This window comes from Microtus ochrogaster, linkage group LG1 (genome assembly GCF_000317375.1).
Source record: "Microtus ochrogaster isolate Prairie Vole_2 linkage group LG1, MicOch1.0, whole genome shotgun sequence".
Classification (NCBI taxonomy): domain Eukaryota; kingdom Metazoa; phylum Chordata; class Mammalia; order Rodentia; family Cricetidae; genus Microtus; species Microtus ochrogaster.
In genome coordinates this window covers 22,094,216-22,105,423 of record NC_022027.1, presented here as the reverse complement: position 1 = coordinate 22,105,423, position 11,208 = coordinate 22,094,216, and the positions used below count along the sequence as shown (strand labels likewise).

Below are 11,208 nucleotides of genomic sequence, written 5' to 3'. Positions count from 1 at the left end.
AAATAAAATAAAATAAAAGAAAAAAAACTTAATGTAAATATTCCTTTAATGTAAATAGCCCCTTTTAAACAAACATGTACCCACGTGGCAGAAGGGCTCCCATAAGATTTTCTTTGATCGTCACTGGCAAACTCCACCACCAATAAATAAACGTGTAAAAAGTAATAAATATTTGTCCTTTATCCTGGGACTTTTCTAACTACGGGTTTCTTAGTTTGAGCCAAAATCGATAGGTCAAACATTAAAAAGAAAACAAAACAAATTAGAGTAAAGTTTGAGGGGAACAGTTGATGTGGGCAGTGTGTATCGAATACATTTCATTTTATTGAGGGTGGGAGTAAGCCCTTCTGGAAGTTGCTGCAGGGCACTGCCCTTGCTGTGCACGGGTACACGGAAGGAAGGAAGGCACCTGGGAACCCTCCTTAGAGGAAGTCAGCCGCAGACCAAGGATTGGGCGTCCGGGTCGCGACCGCACGCGCACACCGAACCCTACAGAGGCAGCAGCAATCCTCCAGCCGCCGCAGGGGCCGTACCGCGCCCAAGCGTGAAACTCCCGCCTTGGGGGCGGGGCCGCGCGGCGAGCGCGCGCCTCCTGACGTCATCGCCGCGCGCCGCCGTTTGCGCTTCTGCCACTTCGCGGGAGAAGTTGTTGGCGCCAATGGATCCCGAGCCCCGATAACGGATTCCCCCAGCCGCGGGCCTGCCCACCTGTTCCTCTTCGGTCTTGGGGCTGCGATGGTGAGCCGTCCGGGAGGCCGTGCAGCTCCAGAGGCTTTGCAGGCCGGGTGTGGACGGGGCGCCGCCGCGGTGCGGGCTGGGGAGGACGGCGCAGGGTGCTCCGAGGGGCCCGCTTAGGGTGCGGGGCGCCCCGCGGACGCAGCGTGCAGGGATGTGGCTGCAACGCGGCACTTTCACACTCCACCCCCCGACTCCTGGGGGAAGGGAGGAAGAAGAGGAACGTTGGTTTGGACCCGGAGTTAAAAGTTTATTTCGTGTACGGCACTGTCCCAAATCTCAGTTGGAATGCTTCCTAAAAACCGTGACTTCAAGCTTTGTGAGGAAGAATGTAATACTTTGCTTTCTTAGGGAAAAGTTGCTCGGGCCTTCGCTTTAATAATCAGCTTCTTCCTGAAGCGCGTCTCAGGTGTTTTGAGAGCTGATGACACAAGGAAGTTGTTTTACTTTGTTGAGTAGTTTATAGGAATTGAACAGATAACCTGGTTTACCAGGAGTAAAAAACAGAGCGAGTATAGAGGGATGTTATGTATTTGACAGCTGTCATTTCTTGTTACCTGTTAAAGTGTTAAAAAAAAAAACCCTCAGTCGCAACTTCAGTTCATAATTCTGTACAATGAACTAACAGCTCGAAAGTGAAATAGCAGCAGGCATAGGAGATAGTTGCATATTGGAAGCAATTTTTAATTTAAAGGATAACCGAAGATCCCCAGTTAATCTAGAGGGTATTTAACAATCATCTGTACGTATATTTTCTATTATTCTTCATTTAGTTGTTATCCAGCATTCTTCCGAATGCCAGCATTCAAGGGGGAAAAGTTATGTTGGATTGGAAAAATTTCAGCGCTCTCTTTCTTCTTGGGGAAAAGATAATAATAGCCACGCAGGGTCAGCCCTTTTCCCCCAGGTTTATATGTGAGTTGTTGGCTTTAAACACTTTCTAAACATTCATTTAAAGTGCTTTCTTGAAAAAAAAAAAGCTTAGTTATGTGTTTATGTGTATCTGTGTTTGTGTATGCACACACGTGTGCCCATGGCATCCAGAAGAGGGTGTCATACTCTGGAGCTGGAGTTCGAGGTGGTTTGAAGATGCCTGCTGTGGAAATTCAGGCCCTCTACAAGAACAGTCCACACTCTTAACCACTGAGCCATCTCTCCAAGCTCCATGTTCATTAGTTTTTTTATTTAGTTTGAAATATGTATGTTTTGCCTAGATGTATTGCTGTGAACATGCATGCCTGGAGCCGGAGTTAAAGGTGGTTGTGGGCCAGGCAGTGATGGCGCATGCCTTTAAATCCCAGCACTTGGGAGGCAGAGGCAGGTGGATCTCTGTGAGTTTGCGGTCGGCCTGATCTACAAAGGGAGTTCCAGGACTCCAGGACAGGCACCAAAGCTACACCGAGAAACTCTTTTTTGCAAAACAAAACAAACAACAACAAAAAAATGGTGTGGGTGTTAGGAATTAAACTCAGGTTCAGAAGAGCTGCAAGTACTCTGACTACTGAACCATCTCTCCAGTCACGCCCCTCCAGGCATTTAAAAATTAAAAAGAAAGTTTCTTATTTTATGTGTATGAATGCTTTGCCTATGTGCATGTACATATGCAACCCTGGCCCCAAGGAGATCAGAAGAGGGCTTTGAGTCTCTTGGAACTGGTGTTGAAGGCAGCTGTGAGCCATTTTGTGTGTGGTGGAAACTGATCAGGTCCTCTGCAAGAGTAACATGTGTTCTCAATCAAGCCTCTCAAACCTCTCAAGTTTTTGTTTTTTGAGACAGGGTCTCCTTATAATAGTCCTGGCTTCCCTAGAATTTACATTATAGACCAGGCTGGTCTCAAACTCAGAGATGCTCCTGGCTTTGTCATCATGTTTGGCTCTGAGTTCATTGTTTTTAAGGAAAATTTTGGGTAGTGGTATCATGTATCAGGCCTTGACCTTACAATATATATAGAACAGGCTGGTTCTATTGCTGTAGCCCAGCAAACACCAGTGATCCTCATGTCTCTGTTTCCCCTAGTGCTGGAGTACAGGCATATATAGCTTTGCCTGGTTTTATGGGGCACTGTGGGTCTGCATGCAGATCCTCATGCTTGTACTGAGTCAGCCTCCTAGACTCACCTTGTTTTTTGTTGAGGGTTTCACAGAACCTGGAGCTCACCAGTGCCTAAGTTGGCTGGCTGGCCAGCAAGCCCCAGGAATCTTGTCTGTCTCTGTGTCACCAGTGCTAGGATTGCAGGGTTACACCACCACACACCCACCTTTGTATGTGGGTGCTAGAGATTCAGACTCAGCTCCTAATGCCTGGATGGCAAGCACTTTACCAACTGAGCCCTTGCCCCAGCTCCTGCTTCACTTTTCTAGTACTAAAAGTAATTCTTGCTGAAAAGAAATGGCTAAGTCGATCAGTTTTTACTGTTTGCTGAAAGGAAACGTTTCTAGTAAGTAGATTAGAATTTTGTATTGGGCTGGAGAGAAGGCTTGGTGGTTAAGAGTGCCAGCTGCTCCTGCAGAGGGAATCTGGTTCTGTTCTCAGCACCTGTGTCAGGTGACTGACATTTGACTGCAAATGCAGCTCCAAGGGAGTCAGAGCACCTGGACTTTGTGCACTGCACTCATGTGCACATATCCACATATAGACATGGAAAATAAGTATACCACACACACACACCCACGCACGCACGCACGCACACACCGGGCTGGAGAGATGGCTCACTACTTAGAAGCACTTGTTGCTCTTGTAGAGGACCTGGGTTTGATTCCTAGCATCTATATAGTAGCTTATAACCATCTGTAACTTCAGTTCAATGGCAATTCAGAACCCTCTTCTGAACTTCAATGTCATCAGACATGTATGTGGTACACATGTATATATATATATATATATGCAAAACAGTATACACATAAAAATAAATAAAAAATTATGTATTGGTATTTAATCTAACCCTCCAGCAGTTAGCATGAAAAGAAGCCTAACAGAACTCCAGAATAAAGTTCTATTTAATGAGTGTTTATTGAGCATCTGTACATAAGTTATAGTATAGTGCAGTAGTTGTTAGATAAATGTGGTGAGAGGTATATAAGTGTTCTGGCCAGCAGAGATGCCTGTAGGTACATGCCACACCGCCTGAGGGCCTTCCCCTTTGCTGAAGCTCATCCACAGACAGAAGGTTAGCTCTTGCTCTGGGAATCATTGAACTTGAGGTCTCCAGCTTTTTGGCTTTTGACAAAGGTGTTGAGATAATTCAGTAGTCAGTTAAAAAAGTGATGCCAAGGCCAGGCATAAAGGTGTATGCACGCCTATAATCTCGGCACTCAAGAGGCAGGAGGAAAAGAAAGAAAAAAAAGTGCCAAGACCAGATACTCTCATGCAAAGAATAAAGAATAAACTTGGACCTCTATATTCATACCTCATAGGAAACAGACGGATAAGCCAGGAAAGTAAGCAGAGGCCTCACAGGCCAAGTTGTAATACAAATGGAAAAGGCTGTATTGCAGTACAGGCAGCCTTGCTCCAGGGAGAGCACTTGACACAGCCAGTTACGATGTGTGGAATGATGTAAAGATACCTGTAGAGCGGACATGATGCTCAGACTACAGAGTTGAGACACCTGACCCCACCTCCCAAGACTTCCTTCAAGATTGACATGTAGGGCTGGGCTCCCAAAGTCCAGTTGAAGAGAGGGAGGAGCGAGAATACGAGCAAAGAGGTCAGACTATGATGGGGACACCCACTGAAACAGCTTACCTGAGCTAATGGAAGCCTTCCAACACTGGCCTGACAGAGAGGGAACCAGCATAGGACAAAACTCGGCCCTCTGAATGTGGGTGATAGTTGTATGGCTGGGGCAGAGTGTGGGGCCACTGGCAGTGAGACCAGGATTTATCCCTACTGCTTGTTCTGGCTTTTTGAAACTCATTCTCCTTTTTTTTTTCCTTTGGTATCCCGTCGGGGAATCGAACCCCGGTCTCCCGCGTGACATTGAAACTCATTCTCTATGGATGTGTGTGTGTGTGGGGGGGGGGGGAGGCCTTGGTCCTGCCTCAAAGCAATGCTGGATTTTGTTTACTCCCCATGGGAAGCCTTACCCTTTCTGAGGAGTAGAGGGGGTAGGTTGGGAGGTGGAGGGAGCAGGAGGAGGGGAGGGAGTGGGAAATGGATTTGGCATATAAAATGAGAAAAAATAGTTTTTTTAAAAAAATAAATTTAAAAAAGGTATTACTGCATGCACATGGTACACAGACATATATGCAGGCAAAACAGCCAGGCACATTAAAAAAAGGAAAAAAGAACTGATATGTATTTTTTCAACCATATGCATAATTTTAATACTTTTTTTTCTTTTTTTTTTTTTTTTTTTTCGAGACAGGGTTTCTCTGTAGCTTTGGAGTCTGTCCTGGAACTAGCTCTTTTTTTTTTTTTTTTTTTTTTTTTTTTGTTTTGTTTTTCGAGACAGGGTTTCTCTGTGGTTTTGGAGCCTGTCCTGGAACTAGCTCTTGTAGACCAGGCTGGCCTCCAACTCACAGAGATCTGCCTGCCTCTGCCCCCTGAGTGCTGGGATTAAAGGCGTGCGCCACCACCGTCCGGCAATTTTAATAATTATACCAACCAATTATTGATGAAAAAAGAAAGCTTGTTGATTAAAAAAGAAAATAGTATCTATAGGGTTTCACTTATATTTTAAGCAGTTAAATCTCACAGCAGTACAAATATGGCTTCTTATTACTTTTTAAAAAATAATTTATTTTTATTTAATGTTCATTGATGTTTTGCCTTGGTGTACGTTTATATGAGGGTGTTAGAAACCCTGGATCTGGAGTTACAGACAGGTGTGAGCTGCCTGTGGGTGCTGGGAATTGAACCTGAGTCTTCTGGAAGAGCGGTCAGTGTTCTTAACTGTAGAGCTGTCTCTCTAGGCCCCCCTTATTACTTTTTTAATATTACATTTCTATTTATTTAATAGCTAACATTTTCAGATCATCCAAAATTCAAGAGAATAAAACGTCAAGCCCAGCTTCGTGACATACACCTTTAGTCCCAGCATTTGGGAGGCAGAGGCAGGTAGATCTCTGAGTTCAAGGCTAGCCTGGTCTTTACAGGACAGCCAGGGCCACAGAGAGAAACCCTGTCTTGAAAACCCAAAACAAACAAACGAAACAAGACAATGCATTTTGGTGCTTTATAAAGTAAAAGCTTGTTAGATAATTTGAGTAGATTTTGTGAAGTATGTTGATTATAAATTTTCTTGTAAATTTGGTGGACCGTTAAAATGTTAAATATTTTCATTTGTTTGCTAATTTTAAATTAGAGAAGTAAAAACCAATGTGTATTATTTTGGCAACTGCTCTGCAGAGCACTGTGCTCTGTACTTTGCATGGAATCCTGTGCTCGTCACAGATAAATTAACATAGTGACATAATTTGCGCCCTCCTCCTTCCTCATGTGCTTTGTTGGTGGCTGAGCTGCTGACAGGTGGAAGAGTAAGGAGAGCTTCTGAGTGCTGCAGAGCGACTGTGCAGAGCTCTACACCTGGGGTTTCTGGGCTGAAGGCGCCTTGTGCTGCGTTTCTTTGGTGTTGGGGAAATAGCAACAAGTTATGTTTGTCATCTCTACGTGTACTCATAGTTCTGAAACCAAGTTGGAAATAAAATGCCTTGGTACAAATTAAAGCCTAGAAAATGTACCCCTTTCCTTTTAGTATCTGACCAAAACACGGTTTGGTCTGTGTTTATCAAAATTGGATTTGGGTTGCCTGATATGCAACATTTCTCTCTAATCAATCATCTTGTAGACTGTTAATTATAGCTTAGTGATGGGAGCTGCCTCTCTCTTGTCTAACCCTGTCTTTTTCTCCAAGGCATTTACACCAAGTAGACCAGGGTGGTCTTAAATTCCTGTTCCTCCCTGCCTCAGACTTCTTAGTTCTGGGATTGTAGTGGTGATTAGCAATTTCCCACCTTCTATTTAAGATCAATTAAAATATTTATTTTTATTTATGTGTATTTATGTGTCTGAGTGAATGCCATGTGTGTAGTTGTCCTTGGAGGCTAGAGTAACAGGTGAGTGAGTTTAAGTTTCTTCATAGGGATGCTGGGAACCTAACTCAGGTCCTTTGGAAGAATAGAAAGGATCTTAACTGTGAGCCATCCCTTCAGCCCCAGTCTTCAATTTTATTTAATCTATGAATTTATTTTTGTTTTTTTTTTGGGGGGGGGGAGAACAGGGTTTCTCTATGTAGCCCTGGCTGTCCTGGAATTCAGTGTAGACCACGCTGACCTTGAACTCAGATTTGCCTTTCTCTGCTTGGGGGAGTGGGGTGGGGATTAAGGGTGTGCACTACCACTGCCTGGCCTGGCCCAATTTTCAATTTTAAAACTTTTGCTAGTGAATGCTTCTTGACATTCTCAGTTTGTGAATTGGGACTGACAATTTCTAGGCTAACAATTATGTGGATTAAGCACATTAATTTTTGTATGTATGTATTTATTTGTGTGTGTGTCTATCAATCAGACTCTCACCTTTCCAAGGATGTCCTGAACTGAGAATGATCTTGAACTCCAGTTTCTTCTATTGCCTGCATCTTCCAAGTACTAGTGTTACCAGCCACAGTTTACTTATCTAATCACTCACATCTGTTTAATTTATTGTGTGCATGTACATGCCTGCCACAGCATGTGTGTGGGGAGGTCAGAGGCAACTTGCAGTGTGGGTCTTTGGAACTGAACTTTGGTTATCCTTACCCACTGAGCCATTACACTGGTCCAGGCCCTCCTGCCCCTCCCCTCTTCCTCATCCTGCAGTTCTTTACTGTTGATAGGGAAGTGCTTTATCCTGAGTTATACCTCAGACCTGTATTCAGAGTTTTGTATGTATGTATGTTTCTAAATATTTCTGGGGAAAATATAACTCTTGAGGTTTATAAAAACTTAGCTTTTAAACAGTATTAAAAATTACTGTTGTGGGGCTGGAGAGTGGGCTTAGAGGTTAAGAGCACTGGTTGCTCTCTCAGAGGACCCGAGTTCAATTCCCAGCACCCATATGGCAGCTCACACCTGTCTATAACTCCATTCTAGAGTATCTGACTCCCTCACATGGATAAACCAGCAGGCAAAGCACCAGTGCACATAGATGATGATAATAAATTATTTTTAAAAATTACTGTTGTGGAAGTCAAAGACTACGTGTTTTGTTTCTTTGGCACTCACATACTTTACTAAATGCACTGCTTGTTACTGACGGTCTGCAGGGGTAGAAGCCACAGGGACAGAGAACTGCTTTGTAGTATTTGGCATATGGTACATTTTCCATAAATATTTGATGTGTAAATAAACTTTGTAGTTCCAGTAAAAAACCATCAAGAAGGTAAAAGTTGCTGGCATTTTCTAGAGCATTGGTTCTCAACATGTGGGTCATATGCTGTGATTTCTCAGGGGTCATCTAAGACCATTGGAAAGCACAGATATTCACATTGCAGTTCATAACAGAGGCAGAATTACACTTATGAGGTAGCAATGAAAATTTTATGGTTGGGTGTTACTCTAACATGAGGAACTGTATTAAAGGTCACAGAATTAGGAAGGTTGAGACCCACTGTTCTAGGGACAAGCGCACTCGTTCAGTGGTTAAGAGCACTTGCTGCTTTTGCAGAGGACACAAATTTGGTTCCCAGCACCCACATAGTGACTGACAACCATCCATCACTCTGTTTCCAGGAGACCCCAGGCTTCTCTGAGCTCCATAGACACCAGACACTTACATGGTACACACACATACATGCAGGCAAAACACTGGTGTCAAATCTATTAAATTTTTTCCACCCTTTTGTTGATGACGTGTTTGAGTTATTAAAGCATTTCATGAGTGGGCTGGCAGTAGTCACCTTTACTGTCAGTCCTCAGAAGGCAGACAGGTGGGCTCCTGAGTCTGAGACCAGTCAGGGCTACCTGCTGAGACCTTGGCTTTAGTTTTTTTTTTTGTTTTTTTTTTTTTTCTTCATGACAGTAAGGTAGTCTAGAGAAGTATGGTGTTTTCCTGTATTATATTTTAGGTCTGATTTTAGTTTGAAGTTAAGTTATGTGGTCATGTAGGTAGTTGAAATTTGACTTTTTTGATTAGAAGTAAGTTGTGAATTAATCTCTGTATGAATGAGAATTTCAGTATGTTAGCTGTGGTGAAAATGTCAGAATCCTGGAATAAACCACTTCGTCAGGCATGATCCGCCTCAAACTTTAGTTATCCAAGTTAAGTAGGTGTAGAAAGAAACCAATTATTTTAAACCTAAATTAGATAATTATTTCTGTGTTGTGCTCAGTTTTGTCTATTTGTAATTTTGGTCAGGAACCCAAAAAATTTCTAAGATGAATGTTTAATTGAGAGACACTATTGTATCCTCTGGACACGATGAGGATTTTCATTGTCAGCAGAGACTTCAGGAGACCTAAAGTAGACGCAGGGGCAGGGGCAGGAGCAGGTCCCACTGCTCTCATTCTCTAGGCTCAGCTTTTGTTTGCTGAAGACGCTGAAGAGCATTGAGACTCTGTGAGAGCTGAGGGCTGGGTTGTTTTCCTTCTTTACTGTTTTCTCCTCCCTCCCTCCTTTTTTCTTTTCTTTTCTTTGGGGGGGGGCAGGGTTTCTCTCTGTTGCCTTGGCTTGGCTTTCCCGGAACTCGTTTTTGTAGACCAGGTTGGCCTTGAACTCACAGAGATCACTTGCCTCTTCCTCCCTAGTCTTGGATTATAGGGCTGTGCCACCCTGGCCCTGCTGCTTCCTGTTTTGTTTCTTCTGACCACTAAGCATTGATCCTGGTCTGTTGAAGGCTTTTAGAAGTACTGAGTGTTAACCTAGGTGAATGAAGGAGTCTGTGAGGGACCTTAGACTTTTCTTCCCTGGAACTTGTTACAGATTCTTCTTTGTACAGTTAATAGCCCCCCTCCCTGCCCCCGGAAGTTTTGAAAAATTTAAGATTTTCTAGATCATGGTGTTTTCCTCAGAGAAGTGCTTGAGGCAAGTGCTGGACTTTGCTGCACCAGTAATGTTGATCGTATGTGTAGTGATGGTTTTGATTGCTAAAAAAGGTAATTTGTTTGGCTAAAAACCAATTTTGAAGGAAGAGGAAATGGCCTACTAAAAGTGAAAGTAGTTTTTGCCTTTTATAGCCACAATATTGTAATATGACATGACATGAGAGTCATGAGAGTAAGGCATACAGACCTAAGATAGGAGATGAATTTTAGTCACAGTGCTAATTTAATATCTTAAGGAGTGTGTGTGTGTGTGTGTGTGTGTGTGTGTGATGTGTGATGTGGGCCCAGTTCATGAGGAGCCCCCAGGAAAACACTGGCCTCCTGCTCTGTTACTCTCCATCCTCTTCTGAGATAGGGTCTTTCACTGAACCCCATGCCGGCAATTTTTGTGTCTGTGCCCCATCCCAGTGTTAGGGTTACAGGTATGAGCAGCCATGCCCCACTTTTTATCTGGGTTAGGGGATTTGAACATAGCATGCACTTGTACAGCTGAGCTGTCTCCCTACCCTCTTCTTACATTTTCTTCAAACAAATCATAGCAAAAACCCCAGTTAAGGATTTCCTGGTGGAGGGTTTGAAATAGGGCCTTGCTATCTAGATTGCTGGCCTGGTACTTGTTATGTAGCCCTGGCTGGCTTTGAATTTGGTAGTCCTTTGCTTTAGCTTCCTCAGTGCTGGGATTACATGTGTGTGCACCATACCCAGCTAAAGATTGTTTTAGCACACATATTTATTTTGTTTTGCAATTAACATGTCCTCTTACATTGTTTGTTTATTTATTCACTTATTTTTGAGACTATGTAGTCTTGGCTCATCTGGAACTCAGTGTTTATACCAGATTGGCCTTGAACTTATAGCGCTCTCCCTGCCACTAGAGTACTGGAATTAAGGGTGTACACCACTAATGAAAAGTTGTTTTTTTTTTTTTTAACATTTTTATTTTATGTGCCTGGATGTTTTGCATGTGTTATTGTAGGAGGTCACTTGTTTGTTCCTGGCTGCTCGGCCTCGAAATAATCGCACAGAAACTATATTATTTGCAATACTGTTTGGCCAAAAAGTTAAGCATATTTCTGGCTAACTCATCTTAAATTAACCCATCTCCATTAATCTGTGTATCACCATGAGGCTGTGGTTTACCGGGTTAAGTTCCCGTGTGTGTGTCTGTCTCTGGCGGGGCCACATGGCTTCTCCTTGACTCCACCTTCTTTCTCTCAGCATTCAGTTTAGTTCCCCCCCCCCAGCTCTGTGCCCCTATAGCTCTGCTATAGGCCCAATGTAGTTCCTTTATTCATCAATGGTAATCACAGCATACAGAGGGGAATTCTACATCACCTCCCCTTTTCTGTTTAAATAAAAAGGAAAGTTTTAACTTTAACATAGTAAAATCACATAAAACAAAATAACATAGTAAAATTACATAAAACAAAAACTGATATCAAGCAAGAATTAT

At 43.1% G+C, this 11,208-nt stretch overlaps 1 protein-coding gene across 3 annotated transcripts in view; it reads left to right on the top strand.

Moving 5' to 3' along the window:
* Nucleotides 1-590: 590 nt before the first annotated feature.
* The window catches only part of Rfc1 (replication factor C subunit 1), a 79,356-nt gene continuing 68,738 nt past the window's right edge, over nt 591-11,208 (top strand). For all 3 annotated transcript variants that reach the window (XM_013350781.2, XM_005359263.3, XM_005359262.2), the window contains exon 1: nt 591-738. In XM_013350781.2, the coding sequence (XP_013206235.1) occupies nt 736-738 (3 nt within the window). In that variant the 5' untranslated portion in view covers nt 591-735. The remainder of the gene's footprint in view (nt 739-11,208) is intronic.